The 22,148-nt window shown below is 32.2% G+C and overlaps 4 protein-coding genes across 6 annotated transcripts; 1 reads left to right on the top strand and 3 right to left on the bottom strand.

Annotated features, from left to right (window-relative positions):
- Positions 1 to 310: 310 nt before the first annotated feature.
- Positions 311 to 2,295, bottom strand: LOC145109866 (uncharacterized). 2 transcript variants are annotated; one of them, XM_079046991.1, is made up of 2 exons: positions 2,085 to 2,295; positions 311 to 1,502 (listed from the first exon to the last, which is right to left on the bottom strand). In XM_079046991.1, the coding sequence occupies exon 2, from the start codon at positions 1,489 to 1,491 to the stop codon at positions 424 to 426; it is 1,068 nt and encodes a 355-aa protein (XP_078903117.1). In that variant the 5' UTR covers positions 1,492 to 1,502; positions 2,085 to 2,295; the 3' UTR covers positions 311 to 423. The 2 variants fall into 2 exon arrangements, with proteins under 2 accessions (XP_078903117.1, XP_078903118.1); XM_079046992.1 differs by having other exon boundaries at positions 311 to 1,493.
- A 4,410-nt stretch (positions 2,296 to 6,705) lies between these two features.
- Positions 6,706 to 7,788, bottom strand: LOC145104711 (uncharacterized). Its single transcript, XM_079041905.1, has one exon. The coding sequence runs from the start codon at positions 7,786 to 7,788 to the stop codon at positions 6,706 to 6,708; it is 1,083 nt and encodes a 360-aa protein (XP_078898031.1).
- A 3,111-nt stretch (positions 7,789 to 10,899) lies between these two features.
- Positions 10,900 to 13,109, bottom strand: LOC145109865 (uncharacterized). Of its 2 annotated transcripts, XM_079046990.1 has the most exons (4): positions 12,935 to 13,109; positions 12,583 to 12,793; positions 12,009 to 12,123; positions 10,900 to 11,936 (listed from the first exon to the last, which is right to left on the bottom strand). In XM_079046990.1, exons 3-4 carry the CDS (start codon positions 12,119 to 12,121, stop codon positions 11,018 to 11,020), a joined length of 1,032 nt encoding a protein of 343 aa, XP_078903116.1. In that variant the 5' UTR covers positions 12,122 to 12,123; positions 12,583 to 12,793; positions 12,935 to 13,109; the 3' UTR covers positions 10,900 to 11,017. The 2 variants fall into 2 exon arrangements, with proteins under 2 accessions (XP_078903116.1, XP_078903115.1); XM_079046989.1 differs by having other exon boundaries at positions 10,900 to 12,123.
- A 7,729-nt stretch (positions 13,110 to 20,838) lies between these two features.
- On the top strand, positions 20,839 to 21,525 carry LOC145104710 (uncharacterized). Its single transcript, XM_079041904.1, has one exon. The coding sequence runs from the start codon at positions 20,839 to 20,841 to the stop codon at positions 21,523 to 21,525; it is 687 nt and encodes a 228-aa protein (XP_078898030.1).
- Positions 21,526 to 22,148: the final 623 nt, after the last annotated feature.

Genomic DNA, 22,148 nt, shown 5'->3' with positions numbered 1-22,148 from the left:
AGATTATTTTGTACATTTTGAATGTTCGTTCTTCACCAGAAACAAATTATGAACAACTAATTTCATGTTGCGTAACCTTATATGACAAGCCAAAACATAATCTTACACGCATACCATAAGAAGGTTACAGTAGTGTTGTTTGCCTTAAAAATACTTTTGAAATTTCATCAAGAAATCTTTTTGCATATTGTTCAATACCACTACATGAGTGCAATTTGCAACAATAGAATTAGTTGTACAGCCAAAATTTGAGATTGTAAATTTGTTTGCTAAATAAAATTAAAATCCTTCTCTTGTTTATAGTAGTATATACATCTTAAATTTCAAATAATAACTCGAAAGATGCAATGTCTTAGAAATAGTCAACACATGCAAAAAATAAAAACAAAGATAAAGACTAAAGAGTGGTAACAAGTATATCAGTCACCCATCTATGATATCAACATTCAAACAACTATGGGGGAAGTACCACATCCTTGTAGAAAAGAAGCTGCCTTTTGGACATTTCTGATCAGTAGTAGTGTGACGACAGAAACAATCATATCTCTTTAACTGTGACCGAGGGCCAATCCACAACTCTGGGTTAAATACAACACCATACTTCCAATCACTACAAAAAAATGAATATTCTCCTATTGTCTTTTCTTTTGGTGATACCCATTTCATTTCGCCAAAATCTAGTTCCTCAATCGGTTCTTTTAAACCGTGATCCATCACATAAAGGTTCTCATCTGAACTTACAAACACCGGATTCGCTGATTTTGACTTTGGAAAATTCTTGATTTTGAGTAATGTCAATTTGGGCTTTGGATTGAGTTTCATTTCATACACACGCCAAGTGTTGCTTCGGGCATATATCTTCCCCTTGAAAGCGTGTAAATCAAGGATGGAGTAAGTGGAGGAGACATGATTCCATGCTCCTTTACCCTCTACTGAAAACCATATATTGAAGTAGAGTCTATCTATAACTACAAACACGCACCTATTTATTATATTTGAAAAGACAAGGATACACTTAAATAGAACAAGATTTTGTAAAATGGGGATAGCAGGGAAATGTAGTTCATGCCTCGTGATAGGATTCACAAGCCAGTAGTCGTCGGTTATCCAACTTATCAAGATCAAGTAACCACAAGTTAATCCTACACACCTCCTGCCAACAGAATGGGGAAGGAGGGTTTTGAACTTTCTTCCATCAAAGTCCTTCAGGTGGCAGTAGTATGAATTCATATAAGAAGGATCAGAGATGGACATCAACATGGGTGGTCTGGATGCCATAAACCTCTTCCTGAGTGCAAATGACCTCCATGACTTGCAAACTCCACTAAATGCAACAAAATCAACGAAACTCAGTTGCATCATAACTAAAAACAACACATCATGGTTAAGTTCTGACCAAGGCCCCACACCACTGTTGTCACGAGTCTTAATCCTCTTCTTCCTGCTAGATGTTGATGCATCATCATCATCATGATTCTGGTTTCTAGCCATTCCTACACTTACTAAAGAAAAATAACTATTCAGGATCTTGGTAAATGCGAATTCCACATAAGATATAAGAATTATGAAGACAATTACTCAATTACAAGACTTGAAAAACTTACATTCCTTATATACAATTGGCTAAGTCAATTACTCAATTACAAAAGCAGAAAAGCTATAAAGAATTGAATGAGCAGGAGCATCTGAACCAGAAAAACTATACGAAATACTTTTATCCGCAGCAACTCAAAAAAAAAAAAAAAAAAAAAAAAAAAAGGAATTAAATAACACTCAGAAACAGAAATAAAGAAACCAATAACCGACATGTCAATCAAATACCAACTAAATGATCAATTAATAAACAAGCGTGAGATAAAATGCATAGAATAAGATTCGGAAACCAAAAAATTCAGAAATCAATAAACATGAAAACTTTGACTTACAAAAACAGAAAAATCGTTACGTAAGTAAGACTAATGAACGAGCACTAAATCGCATAGATATAAACAATAAAACCGTAGAGAATCAAGTAATCAACCAATCAACCAAGCAAAAATTTAATAATGAAACTGAAGTACAAATTTTCGACAAAAAAAATTTACCTGATTGACGGCTGTGAATGGTTTCGGTAGCAGAATCAGTTGAGTTAATAAATTTAGGAACCAATGGGTATAAATACTGAATTAGAGCTCCAAGATAACCGTTGTTTCCATAATGATAGCAATCGCTGCGAGTAATTTTGGTGTTGCTTATCCCTAATCCGACGACGAAATCGCCTCAACCGAATCAGTTCTAAAATAAGACAGGATCAAAAAAGCCCCAATCGGTCCGATATTGTTTGGACCGCGAAATCGGTCAAAAAAAAAAAAAAAAAACGGTCTGTTTTAAAAATTTACATACATATAACTTGTATGTTAATTACGTATTTTTTTAATGGGATAAAACACTAAAAGGATAATCACATGCTCCTATGACCATGCTCCTATGGTGTTAATCACAAATATTAATCCATCATTTTGGTGTTAATCACATATTTATTAAAGAAAAAACTCGAAGCCAAAACCAAAACACTTGAAATACAAAAACGGAACCGATAAAACCCTGATACCAAACCAAAAAAGACGCATTCATGGCCATACGAAAAAAGATCAAAACCAATCCGAAAAGGATTAGACTGAAAAAGACCGACTTGTGACTGTTTGGTATCGGTCTGGGGTAGCCAATGTGGATCTCTAACTCAAACTGATCATCGATCAATCTCAAGTTGACAAATTGTTGTACACAATGATACTCTTTAGGGTTGTTTCGTAGGATCAAACTGATTTCTAAATGCATGAATGGTGTAGAAGTTCTCAATAAATCTGCATATGAAATAAAACAAGATGTTTCATTAGATATACGAATGACCGAATTGAATGATAAAAATGATCATTTTACCCTTCCGAACTATTTTACTTGAGTGATATGTTCATGTTTTATAAAATATAAAACATATCATATATGAACCAACTTGCTGAATAAGTAAAAATATATATAGAAAATCATAAAAATCCAAATTAATCATTAATCTATTCAAAATACAATTTAAACATAAATCTTTTGCATGTTAAGCTTTTAGGGATATATACACTAAAGTCCCAATATTTTCATCGAGTTGACAAGAAAGTCCTAAGCTTTATTTTTTTGACAGTAAAGTCCAAATTACTGGCAGTTTTTGACACTTTTACCATTTTTTCCCGGTTAGCCGGTAATTAGGACTTTTTTGTCAAAAAAATAAAGTTTAGGACTTTCTTGTCAAATCGTCAATTGGGACTTTACTGTCAAAAAAATAAAGTTTAGGACTTTCTTGTCAAATTGTTGAAAATATTGGGACTTTAGTGTATATATCATTTTTTTGGTTAGAAGTTTAATGGTATGATACTCTTTAAGCATAAGAGTTATTGAAACATTCTCTAATCAGCTAGATCCTATTGAAATCTTTAACGTTTGCTTCTTGTTAAATCGTTTTTTTAATCTCAACAAACTGACATTTAAAAAAATGGAGAAGGGAAAGAAGGGCAATTTCGTTTTTTTCGGTTTCTTATTTCTCCATTTTTGGGAATGCAAAAAGCCAACACAACCCTGGTTCTTTCTTTCTTTATTAATTATCTCCATTTTTTCAATGTCGGTTTGTTGAGATTAAAAAACGATTTAACAAGAAGCAAACGTTAAGGATTTCAATATGATATAGCTGATTAGAGAAGGTTTCACTAACTCTTATGCTTAAAGAGTATCATACCATTAAATTTCTAACAAAAAAAATGATATATACACTAAAGTCCCAATATTTTCAACGATTTGACAAAAAAGTCCTAAACTTTATTTTTTTGACAGTAAAGTCCTAATTGACGATTTGACAAGAAAATCCTAAATTTTATTTTTTTGACAAAAAAAACCTAATTACCGGCTAACTGGAAAAAAAAGGTAAAAGTGTCAAAAACTACCGGTAATTTGGACTTCACTGTCAAAAAAATAAAGTTTAGGACTTTCTTGTCAACTCGATGAAAATATTGGGACTTTAGTGTATATATCCCAAGTTTTTACTCCAAAAACTTGTATTCTAAACGTTAATTTGCATGTTAAACTTGCACTCCCAAAATAAATCATTTACAAATCAGGTTATTTAAAAATTAATACAAACTTTTGTAATTGCATCGCCATCTTCTTTGACTCCAATCATTGCAAATTGCATATTCTCAATAGTAAGATGTTGCAACCTTTTTCAACACAATGATAATCGGAGAAAAGACGATTAGGAAAGAATTAATGCAATCACTAAACAAAGAGAAAAAAAAAAGATAAAGTATGTGTGAGAAAGAGCAACATCCACGTCCAGAAAACGATTTCATGTGTTACAAACCTTAGAAATATACAGGAATTGGCTTGAAGGATTTATTGTGAAATGTCAAGAAAATAAATTAAAGTGTGTAAATTAGTCAAATCAAATAGGAAGGTATGGTGGCGGTATCGGTACCGTATTTTCAGTTCCAAAACCGAAGAGAACTGAATTTTAAAGTACATTGCCATTTTTCGTGAATTGCCTTGAGTTGTTGCTTGGAAAATTTTTGGAAGGGGTAAAAGAGATTGATTTGTATGGGTGTTGTGTGCATTGTTTTTGGAATGGTTTAGCTTCATGTTTTGAAATAATTTTGTTCGTGTCTACAATCCAAATGTTTTTTTTTGTTTGGAATGGTTTAGCTTCATGCTTTGGAATGGGTTTGTTCATGTCTACAATTCAAATATCTTTGTTTGGAATGGTTTTGGAATGATTTAACTTCATGTTTAAACTGTACAATCTAGGACTAATATTATAAAAGCCCTAAATTTTTAATGCATAATTGGAAAAAGCCCTAATATTTTTTTTTATTATTGTTTTGGCCACAATTTTCTTGCAGAATTATCACTCTAGCCCACTTAACAAGTTTCATGGTTAACTTGGTTAATTTTTTGGCAAAATCAGTCCTAAATATATATACATTTTTTATATATTACACCACATGGTTTTTTAAGTTTATTTTTCGTTTTTTGTAAACTTTATTTATTTTTGGTTTTTTTTATAAATATATATACATTTTTTATTTCTTTTTTATATACTTTATTTATTTTTATTTTTTAACTTTACTTTTCAACAATTTGTTTTTTTTTTTACCTTTTTACCTTTTGTTTTCTATTTTTTTTCTATTTTACTTATTTATGGTTTTTCTAATGTTTTTATTTATTTTGATTCAAGTAAACGAACTTGAATTCAATTTAAATTACTATAACAAGTTTTTTTTATGGAGACCGGCTATTATTATATTTTTTGTTCTTTCTTTTAGTCTATTATCAAATTGAAAAATATTATCTTGAATTTAAACTACTGATATCACATATAGAAATATGATTTAATTTACAAATTATATAACACATTGAAACACTAATTCTCAATAAACAAGCTAATTTTTTTTTAATTTTCATTTTTTCGTAATATAAATATAATAGCACTAAAGAAAAAAAGACTAAAAAGAAAATAAGTTGGACCGAAATTACAAATATAAACATAACTATTTATTTACTTGAATAAAAATAAAAAAATTACAAAAACTATAAATTATCAAAATTGTAATATACTCTAATATATTAATACATTTTATATTTTTTGAAAAAGGTCAATAAAAAAGTTAAAAATACAAACAAGAAAACAAATAATTGGATAACAAATAAGAAAAAAATAAATAAAAAGATGAAAAAATTAAAAATATAATACGAAAAGAAAAATGAAAAAAACTAAAAAAACAAAAAAAATAAAAAAATAAAAATAAAAATAAACTCTAAGATACTCTATATATAAACTAAAAAAATAGAAACCAAAAGGTAAAAAAAAATCAAATTGTTGAAAAGTTAAAAAAATGAAAATAAATAAAGTATATATAAAAAAATAAAAAACGTATATATATTTATAAAAAAACCCGAAAATAAATAAAGTATACAAAAAACGAAAAATAAAGTTAAAAAATCATGTGGTGTAATTTTTTGCAAACCTCAGGGACCAAATTTAAACTTTTTAGGACTGATTTTGCAAAAAAGTTAACCACGTTAACCATGAAACTCGTTAAGTGTGCTAGAGCGATAACTCTGCGAAAAAGTTGTAGCCATAGCAATAATAAAAAAATATTAGAGTTTTTTCCAATTACGCGTTAAAAATTTAGGGTTTTATAATATTAGTCCTACAATCTATTCGATAAATAAAATCAAACTTCTTCTCTGGTTTAAACTAGGGTATACATCTTAATTTTTAAATCATTTAAAATGAAATTAGCACAAATTTAAAACTACTAAAATGAAATTATAGATGAGATGTAGATTGACTACTCTCGTCAATATAAAAATAGGAGCACGACCATCAAATATCCATAAAATTGAATTTGAACTATGCATGATACATGAGGTACACATCAATTCAATAAGCTCACAAATCACAATACATTGAAGGGGACTAAAATAGGACTACTAACATGTTTTTTTTCCCTTTTTTTGTTTATATTAATTAGAAGAGTTGCAATCTAAAATTTAAATTTTGCAAGTTTTTAATCGACCTTTTCACACACATCAAATGGAGATATAAACGATAGGTGTGCCCACATGAAACAAAAGGGTGAGCAAGAACATAAGTATTTAAACAATAAGTTGCAAGATGTCTATCACTCACGTATAAAGATTAATATTCAAACAATCACGAGGGAAGTACCACATGCTTGAAGAAAAGAACCTGCCTTTTTGACATTTCTCAGTAATGTTATGAAAGATCTCATATCTTTTGTATTGTGACAGAGAGTCAGCCCACGACTCTGGTATTATAGCAGTCCTATACGCAAAGTCGCTACAAAAGAAAGCATATTTTCCTATTGTCTTTTCTTTTAGTGACACCCATTTCATTTCACGAAAATCCATTTCCTCAAACGGAACTTTTAAACTATAACCATCCATCACATAAAGGTTTTCATCCGAACTTACAAGCAACGGATGGATGAAGCGTCTCTTTGGAAAACTCCTGATTTCAAGTAATGTCAATTTGGGCTCTGGACCAAGTCTCATTTCACACAAATCCCACCACTTGTTTAGGGTATACATCTTACCTTGGAAAACATGTAAATCAAGAATGGGGATAGCACAGGAGACATGATTCCATGCACCTGTACCCACTATTGAAAACCATATTAAACGGGAGAATCTCTGAATAAGAACAAACAACCACCCAGATAGGGAAGGTGAAAAGATCAGGATAGCCCTGAATGGATTAAGATTTGGTGAACAGGGAACAGCAGGGAAATGAAGTTCATGCCTCGTGATAGGATTCACAAGCCAGTAATCGTTGGTTTTCAAACTTAACATCACCAAGTAACCACAAGTTAATCTGATACATTTAGTGTCCGTGGAATGGGGAAGTAGGGTTTTGCGCTTTCCTCCTTTAAAATCCTTTAGGTAGCAGTAGCACTCTTTCATATTTGCATCATTAGAGATCCACATCAACATGGGTGGTTTGAATGCCATAAACCTCTTCATGTTACAAAGTGCAAATGACCTCCATGACTTACAAACTCCACTGAATGAAACAAAATCAAATATTCCCAATTGCATTGTAACTACAAAAAGCATATCATGGCTAAGGTCTGACCAATGTGACATAACACGGTTGTCACAAGTCTTGAACCTTTTCTTCCTGCTAGATGATGATGATGCATCATCATCATGATTCTGGTTTCTAGTCATACTCCTTGTCTTAGCCATTCCTACAACTGTGAAACAAAATTTAACTATTCAAGATCTTGGTAAATGCGAATTCTACATATGATATATGAGTTATGAAACAGGACAAGCGTACACTTATAACCTTCTCAAATAGTACAACTTTATCATATGTTAATGTTGCAAGAAAAAGACAAGACAAACACAATGTAAAAGGGTCCTCAAGTGAAAACAAACACGAAAATGTTTACATGATATACAATCTAATTGTGCCTAGAAATATTAAGAAAGTCCTAGATGACTCAAGAGTGAAAATTAGCACTTCTAAAGAAGATGAACGCTCTTAAAAAATACTACTTGGAAATTGTAACATTGTTTTTAAAAAACTAAAAAAGATTACACCTTCTAGACAAGGTTACAACCACAATAATGACATGTCCCTTTTTACTCAAACACTTTTGTCTTTGGCCATGCTTCTTGTAATCAAAACCTTACATGAAACAAATATACCAAACTCAAACCAACCCTAGATAATCCAATTTATTAAAATAATTGTATCTAAGCATATTATGATAAAGATAACCAGTTGCATATCATGATATGTGCTTGAGTCATGACCCAATTAAACCTTTTCTATGACATTGATGATATAGTTTAATACTTATCAGACATTATTATAAAACAAAAACATGAAGACAATTACTCAATTACAAAAGTTGTAAACGAAAAGCAAAGTAGGTTTTGAATAGAAAAAGTTACATTCCAAATATATAAAAGTATAAAACTGGCTAAGCCAATTACTCAATTAGAATAGCAGAAAAAGCAGTGGAGAATCAAATGAGGGGCACTTAAATGATCAATTAACCTCTTAACCAGAAAAACTATAATAACTTTGTATAGTAACATACTTCAAGAACTTAATTAACATTTAGGCCCTGTTTTACACAAATACAGAAGCAGAAAATCATCATTTCAGGAAGAGCTATGAACGAGTTCGAAGCGTATAGATATAGACAATCAAGCTACATAATCAAAGTAATCAATCAAGAAAAGCTGAAATAATAAAACAAAAAAATTACCCGATTGATTGTTGTAAACAATTTCGGGAATCGGCTAGAGTTTCATGAGTAGAAATAAAACTCCAAGATTTTCGTTGCTGCCATAATCATAACAATCGCTCAGTAGTTCTTGTAATGCGTATCGATAATGGGCCCCAATTTTGTGCTGAAACATAAAAACCTTTGGGCCCAACACTTTTACGTGTTTCGGCTTGAAATATTTTAATTAAAAAGCAAGGTTGTCAAGATCGGGATCCTGCGTAGAATCGGTTTTTGGTTTGTAAGATCGGGATCGGGATCCTAAGATCCAACAAAATAAATTATAATTTTAATTTATAATTTTTAATCATGAAAATATTTCAAACATTCAATTTTTTGTTCAAAAGTTATAAAAACTTCAAAATATTAGTCATAAGTCACAACACACAATGATAAATTGTAAATTGGTAAAGAGTAAAAGACATAAAGTGGTAAAAAAAATTTCATTTTCAAAAAAAAAAAAAAATCAAGGGAAGGTAGGATCGGATCGGATCTCGATCCTACGATCCGTTTACGATTCGGATTGTTTTTCATACCTAGGATTGTATGATCCTACGATCAGGATCGCGATTTTGACAACTATGTTAAAAAATGTTTAATACTATTTGACTTAAAATAATTATTTAAATTATTTTACATGATATTAAAATATAATAATTAATAAGTTGTTTGTCAATGTTTGACAAATTTTGTCTAATATAAAATGATTAATGATTTTTTTTAACATATTATTCATTTATTTAGTTTTTTGCATACAAATGTTTATATTTGTATCATTCATAATATCCAACTAAAGAACTAATGTGCCCATGAACTATTAACCAGTAAATAATAATTAACAAGATGCTGCTAAGTTACAAACAATAAAGTATTAATAGCAACCTTAAAAATATGGGAAGTGATTTTTACATTATATTTTTTCTTCATAAACAATTTATGTTTTAGAAAGTATACTGTACAACCCTATAAAACATAAATTACTGTGCGTGAGAAAAAAATCCGGTTTGTGCACGTATAGTACACACTACAGGATCATAATCTTGACACTTCAAATTGTTGAACATGATAACAAAATTTATGGATTTCGATATATATAAAATACGTATGTGTTTGCGTATAGATGTATAACACATGCATTTATGATGTGTAATCTTCACATTGAATTGGAATCCGTGTTCCTAAATTTGGTTACACAATATCTCAAAACATAAATGTGCATAAATCATAATGGTAAAGTGGTATTTTTTGGACGTAAAGACCTTAGGGGATGTATTATTATAAGAAACCCTTGAGATAAAATGGTTCAATTCTTGTGGGGCAAAGAAGGTATATATAATTGACATTATTATTCAGGAACATTATGATTGTAAATATGCAGATTTAAGAGAACATGATAGTATACTATATATATATATATATATATATATATATATATATATATATATATATATATATATATATATTTCAAATACTTGGTAAGATAAACCTTGGTTTTTTAATCATATCAAAGTTTTATGAAACCTTTTCCTCCCCTTCTTCCCAAAAATTGGGAGAAAATATTTGGAAGAAGAAAAAAAACTTACTGTGTTTCCTATAGATAGAATAGATGATTTAACCTTGGGTTCTCAAAGGGTCATGTTTGGTGAAGCTCAAGGGAAAATCGAACAACAGCAAGTTCCCCATAATTTGGGGACTAATGGGTATCTTTCTTTTGCATTTTCTGTTTTCACTACAGCAATCTTCAATACGACTACATGTCTACATGAGTGCTAATTGCAGCAAAAAGTTACTTGTATAACTATAATTTAAGATTCTACAGTTTATTTGCTAAATGAAATCAAAGTCCTTCTCTTGTTTAAAGTAGGATATACAGAAAAGTAAAACTTTTAAAGTGAAATTACAATTAAGTACGTATATTTAAAGATTTAGAAAGATTACATTCATCAATATATGTCAATTGGCATAGTTAAATTTGAATGTACTCATTGTAATGTTTTTTTGTTATCGTGATATTTGAATTTTGCAAGTTTTATATCCACCATTTGAATTTCACACACATAAAAGGGAGATATAGTCTATTTTTATACAATAAGTTGCAACAACATGCATGTCGTGAAAGAAGCTAACAAAAGCAAATACAAAAAAAAGTAACAAGTCTATAATAGTCTCAATGATCACTCATTTACATGATCAACATTCACACAACGATCAGGGAAGTACCATTTGTCTACAGCAAAAAACCTATGTTTTCGACTTTTATCACTAGTGTCAATGAAGCGTTCATATCTCTTATATTTCAACAGAGGGTCCACAGAGTCAACCCATGACTCTGGTTTAATGGCAGCATCATACCTCCACACACTAAGAAAGAAAGCAAGTTCTCCAATTGCCCTTTCTTTTTGTGTCACCCATTTCATTTCATCAAGATCTAATAGCTGAACCATGTTGGAATATTCTAGAAAGATATCCATCACATAAAGTTTTTCATCCCAACTTACAAACCCGGGATATAAGAACTGTGGCTTCAACATATCCTTGATTTTGAGTAATGTCAATTTAGGGTTTGGAGTGAGTACCATTTCACATACAACACCATACACGTCTATCGTATATATCTTCCCCTTGAAAACATGTAAATCAAGGATGTAGGAAGTAGAGACATGATTCCATGCAGCTTTACCCGATATAGAAAAGCATATTTCATGCTGGGATTGATTTAACACAACAAACACCCACCCATTTATTGTACGTGAAAAGACGAGGATAGCCTTGACTCCATTTGGAAAAAGAGGGGCATTGAAAGGAACACATGGGAAATGAAGTTGATGCCTTGTGATAGGATTCACAAGCCACAAGTCTTGAGTTTCCTCCCCTAACAATATTAAGTAGCCACAAGTTAACCCGATACAAGTCCTTCCAGATGAATTGGGAATCATGGTTTTGAACTTTCTTCCTTCAAAATCCTCCAGACAGCAGTAGCACTCTTTCTTCTTATAAGAAGGATCAGAGATGGACATCAACATGGGTGGTTTGGAGGCCATAAACTTGTTCTTGTTATCGAGTGCGAGTGATCTCCATGACTTGCAAACTCCACTGAATGCAAGAAAGTCAACAACTCCCAGTTGCATCATCACTAAAAAAAGTAAATCATGGTTAAGTTCTAACCAAGGTGCCACGCCACCGTGATCATAAGTCTTGAACCTCTTCTTTCTGCTAGATGATGATGCCTCATCATCATCATGATTCTGGTTTCTAGTCATACTCCTTGTCTTAGCCATTCCTATACTTGGCAAAAGTAAAATAAATATTCAAGATCTTTGAAAATGCAAAAGGTCAATTACAAAAGCAGACAAAACTGTGAAAAACATTAGGTCAATTACTCGATTACAAAAGCAGACAAAACTGTGAAAAACATTAGAGGATCAATCAACTTCTGAATGAAAAAAAAAAACTATGTTTTTTCATTTTATCAGCGGCAACTAAAGAAAACAAGAATCAAGAATTAAATACCAATAACCCACGTATCAAATGGATCAAAGTGTAAATTTCTACAGTAACATATTTCAAGAAATCAATAAACATTGAACTCTGATTTACTCCATTACAAAAACAGAAAATCATTACCTCAAGAAGAGTTACAAACGAATACTGAATCGCATAGATATAAACTATTAATGACTTAGATAATCAAGTAACCAACCAAGTGCAATTGAAATAATAAAACTGACAAAAAAGTTACCTTATTGAAGGCAGTGAACGATTTTGGTAGAAGAATCGGCTTGAGTTTATAGGTTTAAGAATTAATCGGTAGATAGAACTCCAAGATAACTGTTGCTTCCGTGATAGCAATCGCTGCGAGTAATTTCCATGTTGTTTAACCCCTAATTCGATGACGATGTCTCCTCTAGTTCTATTCGCTACAAGTTAATTGCTAATGCCGTAATGCGTATCTGTTGTCAAACCAAATAACTAACAAATATGAATATCAACTTTTTGTTTAACAAAATCAACCAAAAACTCAATTGATTAAGAACTTAACAAACAATCTAACTGAAACCCTTACAAGAATAGTATCGTGACAAGAAACTTACGCCTAAAATTAAGAGCTACTTCTAACACCTCTTATCAAAGGATCCAAGAACTCAGATTACACAACCAGAAGATTGATCTTAATGCAAGAACAGCGAAAGAGGGCAATCAGAGAGAAAACCCTCACATGTGAAAGTTGTGGATCAAGAACTCAGATTACACACTCTTATCAAAGGATCCAAGAACTCAGATTATATGAATTTAGCAAGTGTCTTCCAATTTTTACAGTGTAGTTTCCATTCTTCCGTACAACAACGCGTATTTCTTCAAAATACTGCTCCACTCCACTTGACAGCTTCAGTCCTCCAACTTTTTCCTGATTCACTTTTAACCCAGAAACTTTTAGACTTCACACTTTATATCCTGAAAACAAAAACAGTGTCTAAGAACCAAAAACTTATTTTCTCCAAAGCAAAATTGAATAATCCAAGAGCATTTTGACAGTATCCATAAAAAGCCCAATTTTGACAAACAAAAAAATTAGGCCCTTTTTGGGCCCAAGCTTCACATCATCTGGGCCGTGTATAAACTATAAAGCTCAAATAGATCAATCTCAACTTAGTGGTCGACAAAAATTATCTTCTTGCTCTCACAATGATTGAAAATATATGTGTTTTCTTACAACTATATCACATACATTATTAAAGTATAATAAATATACCATAAAATAATATTATATAAATATGTTTATCGGATTGAAGAAATACATGTGTTAAAACATAAAACCTATAAAACTAACGATTATTGATAGTTTAGATTATCATATTTAGATACTTATACTTTATATAATGACTAGGTTATAACTCGTGTATTACACGAGGTTGACAACTTAAAATAACAAAAACATATATATATATATATATATATATATATATATATATATATATATATATATATATATATATATATATATATATAGTATAAGTGAAACACTAAAATTAATGCAGATAAACCGAATATGATAGTAGCAATTACTATGATATAATAGAACTCAGTAACCGGTACATTATCAAGTTGTAATTGAAAAGAAAACAATCAATCCTTGTATAAAAACAAAACAAAAAATGGAATAGTGTGTTTTATTTACCTTAAATAGAGTTGAAGATTTACATACCGGAAACGCAATTGAAGAAAGCATCAATAAAATAGAATGAATCGATGAATAAAACTTCTGCTTTATTAAAAAAAATGAGAACAAAGGTTTAAATAATTTCCCTTTCTCACCCTTTTGATTTGAATCTATTGCATCTCAGAGGCCTTTTTTCTCATCAACTTGCAACAAAGCACTTCTAATATGATCTTGAAACATTGCATCCTTCAATCTTGGAAACCTAGATAAGAAATTATACTTTAGTATATCACCTTCTTCAATGTGTACATCAGGAGGTCATTTATGCTTTTAACAAAAGAAACATCAGGAGGTCATACACTCTTCTAGGAAAATTAATAATTTTTCAATCTATTGCTGGATATTTCTTTTCGACTTAATTCCAACAGCAAGGTCATAAAGCATGCTCAATGAGTTCAAATATCCTTTATTTCAACGACATTATGATTAATTATCATGTTTTGTTTAAATTTTTTTATTAATATTAAGATTGAATAAATAATGATTTATAAAAAAATTTAAATAAACACTTTTTATCGAAGGATAAAACGGACATTTACTCGGTTTCAAGGAGTTCACCCAGTCAGCTAAGAGTCGGCAAAGACCTAGCTAGCCTACTCCTCCATTTATAGATTTCTATTCTATAATAGAAGAAATAAAGCCTGTAAGAAGACTCTTTCTTTGGGCTTCTTCTTAGTCCGTTAGGTAGTTGCCTAGAGCTATTAGATTTTTCGTCGAATGACTATTCATCTATTGTATTTTCATGCAAATATGGAGCAAGAAAACTCTATGAAAAGATGGTGAAGCAAATACAACGGATACGCTAATCAATAAGATTGATGAAGTAGCAATTAATGCAAAAACAGCCAATTGGAAAGCAAAAATAGAACAATTTTTATATAAAAAACACTTTACTCATTATCGGTATAAAACTAAATGAGGAGAACAAATAGAACCTAATACTCGAATTCGGTAATTCCCAAAGCAGATTCATGCAGTAATTCTTGAGATAGAACTGATTTGCCAGATATTTCACCAAACATGTGGGGGTCATACAACCATACTTCCTCTGTTTTGCATAAACAGAAAACAAATTTAAACTTTGATGAATTTTAATATCGTCGTTTGGAAAATCCAAAGAAAAGCACATCTTTGATCGAAGCCTGGTTTGGTTGTGGGGTGGGGTGAAACATCCCAAAAATACTAGCCAAAAATTTCGTTTTCAAAATCATTTAACAACATAAATATCATCGCCATAGTTTAAAATCATAAAACATGTATCTCAAAATCTCATAAAATTTGTAATCATATCACAATCTCATATAAAATATCAGAGTAAACTCCCAGGCTAAGAAAACTGTGGTGCGTGCCATGCCATTATCCCGAGCCCTTTCCCTTGCTAGCTGAAGTACCTGAAACCAAAACTGAAACTGTAAACACGAAGCTTAGTGAGCTCCCCCAAACTACCACATACCATACACATAACATATAACAATCACATAACTCTGGGACTACTCCCAACTGCATCGGGACGAATCCCGACATCGGCTTACCCGACATCGGACTCCTGCCCGGCATCGGGCTCACCCCGGCATCGGGCTTGCCCCGACATCGGGCTTACACTGGCACATACACAGCATAACATATATCATAAACACATAACATAATCACATGATCTGCATCCGGCTTGCCCCGGCATCGGACCGAAGCCCGAAACATATAATCATAACATATAAACTAGCATACATCGGGCTTGCCCCGGAACCTATAATGCATGGCATAATAACTGACATACATCGGGCTTGCCCCGACATCGGGATTACCCCGGAACACATAATCACATAGCATGTAAACTAACATACATCGGGCTTGCCCCGGAATCGGGCTTACCCCGGAACACATAACACATAACACATATACATGCATGAATCACAAAGGCATCAAGCATACTAAACTACTTCTCGGGACCGCCCCGGCATCGGACCGAGGTCCGGAAACATATAAACTGCATCGGGCTAACCGCAACATCGGGCTCACACCGGCATACTCTACAACTTAAACGGGTCGGCATTGTGGCCGTAGACCCGTTACTACTGGAAGGAAACTCACCTCTCAGTCTGGCTGCTGAAAACCATGCACAGTAAATCTGTCTGCTGCTCCAATTACTCTCCGATAATAACACTAAGTCAAATACTGAGGATTCCTTTATGGGTAAGAATGACCACTTTACCCATGGTCAAAGTCAAAGCCAAAGTCAAAGTCAACTCTCAGTCAACCCAACTCGCCGAGTCCCTCTACCGACTCGTCGAGTTCAAACGGTCATAACATCGGGACATCTCGATTCTACTCGTCGAGTCTCTCCTTGGACTTGTCGAGTTCTTTTGCTTCCGAGTCTCACTCATTTCCAACTCGCTGAGTCATCTCCTTAACCTAGTGGTTTCACTCATAATCAAAGAAGGGTTTGGGGACATCGATCCGACTCGTCGAGTCCTAAGAACAACTCGGCGAGTCCATTGCATGCTCAGATTATACAGTTGATCCTAAGTGATTCCACTGCCTCTAATTCATAGATTTGGACTCCTTAGGCTAGCATAACACGTAAAGTTGCTAACTTTACGTGCATGCATGATGCTATGAAGCTAAATCACCCAAAACAAGCTAGAAATGAGAGTCTAGGGCATAGAATGGGATCTTGGCCGAATAAAGGTGCAACTTTGAGCTTCTGGAGCTCAAGAGTGCCTAGATCTAAAGTCCTTACAGTCCCAAAAGCTCTCAACCCGAAATTAGCTTGGAAAGTACCCAAAAGTGGCAACAAACAAGCTTTCATGAAGATCTAAGTGAAAATAAGCCAAGGTACAAGCTTTATACCTTCAAGGGCTCTGAAATGCAACAAAAACTCTGGATCTCCTGCCTCTTCTTGAATCACCAATAGTTCTCTTCCTTCCCCTAACTTCAAATCACACAAAAATGGCAAGAAAGGCTTTAGGACACTCAATGGTTGCTAGGGTTTTCGAGAATGGACTGTGGATGTGATGGAGGCTGGGGTAAAGACTCATAATGTTGCTTAAATAGGGTGCAAACCCTAAGGATTAGGGTTTCCTCCTGATGGACCTACTCGCCGAGTCCATTCCTGACTCGTCGAGTAGTCCACTTAAACCCCGCGGTCCAGCTCGCATCTACTCGACGAGTTAGGGCTACCAACTCGTCGAGTAGCTCTTATAAAATGAACATTTAGAGAATTACTTTCGTACCAGGAATGGGGCGTTACATGGGGGGTGGTAAAAATTCAAATTGGAATCCCAAATTGAATGTCTTTGTTATTTTCTTAAATTTGACCTAAGAAATCCTCCCATGGCTTCTTTCCAGATATGCTTTTCCAACATTTTCACTACATTTTAATGAAAGTATTAGTTAAAATCCCCTCTTAACCAAACAAAACTGACCTGGACATCATTAGAAAGAACATAAATGGAGAATGATATGAACATTGGTGTTAAATCATCATTAAGTTTGATATTGATGACTCGGGTAGTGAAAATATCCAATTAACATGCAAGTGTTTATTAAAATAGAAATGCAAATGTAGTCACAAAAATATTTGTCTTCTTATATATGTAATTTAACACAATCTAACTAATATTTATATGACCTGGAACAACATTAAAAAAACTCACCACTTTTGTCTTTAAACTAATGCTTGATCTCAAGGCCTCAAATTGCTGAGCAATTTGAATTGAAAGTTCCCTAGATAGAATTCAAGAGCAGTGAAGAAAAATAAGCATAAAATCAATGGAGTTTCCAAACAAAATACCAAATGAGAAAAACCTTGTTGTAAAATGTATACAGAAAAACCTTGGAGCACCAAACCCTATATTGTATTACAATTCGAAATAAAACTTGGAAACGTTAAAAATTATCCTTAACGAATTGAAGGGAAGGTAAGACGACATGAATTCAAATAATTTTTAATTCCAAAGTTCTCATGGGCATTTTATCGAACACCTACAATGCAATAATAGGGTAGGAAGAAACGCCATATTGTGAGTATCAAAAATTCAAAACAAATTTAATTAAAAGCATATTAGTTTTTAAACCATCAGAATATCAAGATATCTAAGAAGTTGATAGCAAGATATATGTCGAATGGCCACTAAAGTTAACTTGGAGACAAAACTCGTAAATAGAGTAAAGAAAACAAACCATCAAACCTGTTTAACCAATTGGTCGAGAATAGGAAGCATGAAGCCTTAAGTTAGTTACATCCATTTGGATTTCCATCGGTGTACTGAGAAAGAAAACAATAATTAAAAATACATAGATATAACAAACCCTCGATCATAATGTGTTTGTAAATAGATAAATGAAGAAATTACGCTTCAAGCTTCAACGATTCTGGTCTTGATTGTGGGAAGTAGAGCAGTCAAAAGTGAAATACGAATAAGAGGGATAGGGGTTTGAAATTTGAAAATCCAAATCACTCCTCAATCAGATGATTTTGTTGTTGAATTGTTGGATAATAGAATACTTTCTATTTGAAAATCCTAATTTGTAGGGACTAAATAAAGATTAAAGATGAAGGAACGAATTAGAGAGAAACTTTTAATAAGAAGATGTCATGTGGCAAAACAGAGGTTAGAAAAGTGACATGTGACATTTATATGATTCATTTATTAGAGGAGTTACAGGTAGATTGTCGATGGTGTACATCTATTTTATGTTTTATAAACAAACTATGAATTAGATACAACTAGAAAATAATTATATAATCTACGAGTAAAATAATAGCGTGTACGTTTGTCGTTAAGAAAATATATATAAAACAACTATCCATATGGTATTATAGTACCATCTTTAACCATGCTCCTTTTTTTATAAAAAAAATGTAAATATATTGTAAATATATATTAATCACCAACTCTTCTATTTTTTACCCCAACAAAATTCTAAATATATTCATTTCTTCTTAACTTTTATATGTTTTTATAGATAACACTTCTATTTATTATATTTTTCAAATATATCTAAAAAAATTGTTACCGTAAATATAAGCAAACAGATAATTTGAATATAAATAATTCAAATTTAATGTGATGTAACTAAATTAACTCAAAATTGAAACAAATTAAAGAGATTAGATATAGTTAAAACTTAAACTTGATGACCAAAATATGCAAAGTGAAACTTCAATACTATTTTGGTGCAAATGAATTGTGATGCTACAAAATTGGAGTAAACTTATTCATAAAACTATATCTCATGTAAAAATAGCTAGAGTTATGTATGGAGATGGTTTACACTGTTTTTTACAACATTGTTTGAGGCAATTTATGCATTTTTAGCATGTTTATTTCGCGTATTAGTATAGTATTTTTGTTAAGCTAATGTATTTTATTCATGTTTGGGACATTATGTAGTTTTTGATGGAATTTTATGACTACTGTAATTTTACGTGTTTTGAGAATGTTAGAAGCTTACAATATGTTTGGGAGCTTGCCTATCAATTTCGGGACCAACATGCACAAAATGAAAGATTCAAGTTTTCATAATCAAGACTTTGGAGTTCAAAGACCACCCGAGTCGTATGATTTTATCCATGCATTTCACATGGGACATTAGTTTGGAAATCAGAGAAGAAATAGTGTTAAAAATAATAAATATTTTAAATACAATCATATATTTGTTACTTTTCTTATTAATGTGAAAAGGGTTTGTTATGTTAAGTTTGAATTATATAAGGTTGTGAAAGTAAGTTGCAGGTAAAGCACGCGGATCTTTTGTGGTTCAAGTTAAACCCGGACCCGGTTCATTTTCTATGAGTTGGGATATAAAGGTGGAGAGAGAGACTGCTTAGTTCATTCATTCAGTTGTTTTAGATCAAATCGATTAGGGTTTCGTCTCTATATCTCTCTCGTTCTTTCATCTGTTATAATCAATGTTATGTTCTATTTTGTGTATAAACATCTGTTAGATGAGTTGTAGAATTGATATAGATTAGGATGAGTGACAATTTTGAGAGTAGATTAGGTTTTTTGTAGAGAGTTTTCTATTGTAAGTATCGTGAAAACCTTCTGTTTTTTAATCCTTAAATGATATAAGAAATGAAGATGTTGGGAATATCTGATTTGTCTACTTCAACATGGTATCAGAGCTGTAAGGCTCGTGATTCTCGATCCTGACGTTTTGTTCATCGTTGGGTGTTTCTTCACGACGATCTGTTGAAAGGTATTCTTTCTTGTTCATTTTAATTTTTTTTCCTTTTGCGATTGAATCTGTGAAGGTTTAGAGTTTTCTATTCTTTTAGGGTTTTCGTTTCTTATTCCCCTAAAATCGAATCTATTTTTTGTGAAGATCCTGGTACTGCGAGTTGTTTTGGTTGATCTTGCAGATCGGTGAACTTGGTTCCTTGACTAAGGTGTTATTGTTGTGATCTTTGGCTAAGACTGTGAAGATTAATCGATCAATCCCTCTAATCTGAAATAACTCTCTTGGGGTCGGATTTCATCACCGATAAACCCTTGAAGAGAACGGATTCATGGAGTCGATTCCAACAAACATCTTTGCCTATTGCACTGTGAGGGTTTCTCGTTCCTTTCTTTCTTTCTTTTTAGTTGTAGACGTGGGATCCTGGTTGTCTTGTGTACACCTGTTATTTGTCTTTTGTTCTCTGATTGTTTTTTGTTTGTTGTTGACTTTGTGTTGATTGTCTTGGGCCCCGACATACTGTCGTGACCATCTGGACTTTAAGTCAACATAGTTGTCTGTTATTTGTTCTCTTTGTTATATCTTTTGCGATTCATTATGTCTGGTGATATTCCTGAAGGAAGTAGTACTCCTAAAGATAGTCCTATTGACTTGGATGATCCTTTATATGTTCATCCTTATGATAATGTTGTAACCTCTATCATAACTATTAAACTTAGTGGAAATGAGAACTATCGCTTGTGGTGTAGTGCTATGATAAGAGGCTTAAAAGCTAGGAATAAACTAGGATTTGTAGATGGTACTCTTACTCTTGGGAAAACTGGATCATCTAAAGCTTCCAAATGGGAGCGTGTTAATGTTGTTGTGTGTAATTGGATCTCAGGATCAATATCTGAAACTATATATGCTAGTCATGTGTATTCTGATAAAGCTGAGGATATTTGGAATGAGTTGTTTGAAACGTATAACCAAGCTGATGGTTCTGTAATCTTTAATGTTCATCAACAAATTAATACTTTAATACAAAATGGCTCTTCTCTCTCAGATTATTATAGCAAACTTGATTCCTTGTGGAAAGATTTTGATGGCTTAACTAGCTTAACTGAATGTGTATGTGAGGCTGCTACCAAGCTTAATGATCACTCTAAACTAATGAAACTAATGCAGTTTCTTAGTGGTCTTGATGATGTTTATAGTCAAGTCAAAATTCATATTCTCTTGATGGAACCCTTACCGAATGTTAAGTCTGTTTTTTCTATTCTTTCTAGAGAAGAATCTCTTTAAAAGAATGGTTCTCTAGGCTCCTCTAGTTCTTCAAAATCACAGGTTTCAGTTTTTAATAGTAAAGTCAATGATTTTAAAAGGGCACAGGGTCAAAATAGATATATAAATCAGGGACTACAATGTAAACATTGTGGTCTTAAAGGTCATTCAATTGATAGATGCTATAAGTTGATAGGGTATCCAAAGGATTTTAAACCTAGAAATGAAAATAATAATCAAAGTAAAACCTTTTCTGTGAATCAATGTTTTGAAAACCGGACCGGACATCGAACCGCCCGTCTTATTGGCTCGATGGTTCAACTGGTCCGACCGGTTGGACCGGTCTTAAAAACCGGATATATATATATATATATATATATATATATATATATATATATATATATATATATATATATATATATATATATATATCATTCAATTATATAAGATTTTCCCCACATGAAATAGAGTTTAAGTTAAAAGGTGACATTGCATTTTAATTTCGTCTAAGAATGATTGACTCAAAAATTGAAAAGAGAAAGAAAAGTTGTATAACAGTAGAAGTAATAAATATTAAAGGAAGAATGAAAAGCATTCTAATCCCACATCGACCAAGTGAAGAAAATATGGGTCTGCACATTTAT

This window comes from Lactuca virosa, chromosome 4, assembly GCF_052849685.1.
Source record: "Lactuca virosa cultivar CGN04683 chromosome 4, Lactuca_virosa_CGN04683_v6, whole genome shotgun sequence".
NCBI classification, from domain to species: domain Eukaryota; kingdom Viridiplantae; phylum Streptophyta; class Magnoliopsida; order Asterales; family Asteraceae; genus Lactuca; species Lactuca virosa.
Note: the sequence above shows the minus strand (reverse complement) of the source record. Positions and strands in the feature narration are given on the sequence as shown.

Coding starts and splice junctions, on each gene's coding strand:
- LOC145109866 (XM_079046991.1), bottom strand. CDS start 1,491: ATGGCTAGAAACCAGAATCATGATGATGATGATGCATCAACATCTAGC.
- LOC145104711 (XM_079041905.1), bottom strand. CDS start 7,788: ATGGCTAAGACAAGGAGTATGACTAGAAACCAGAATCATGATGATGAT.
- LOC145109865 (XM_079046989.1), bottom strand. CDS start 12,121: ATGGCTAAGACAAGGAGTATGACTAGAAACCAGAATCATGATGATGAT.
- LOC145104710 (XM_079041904.1), top strand. CDS start 20,839: ATGTCTGGTGATATTCCTGAAGGAAGTAGTACTCCTAAAGATAGTCCT.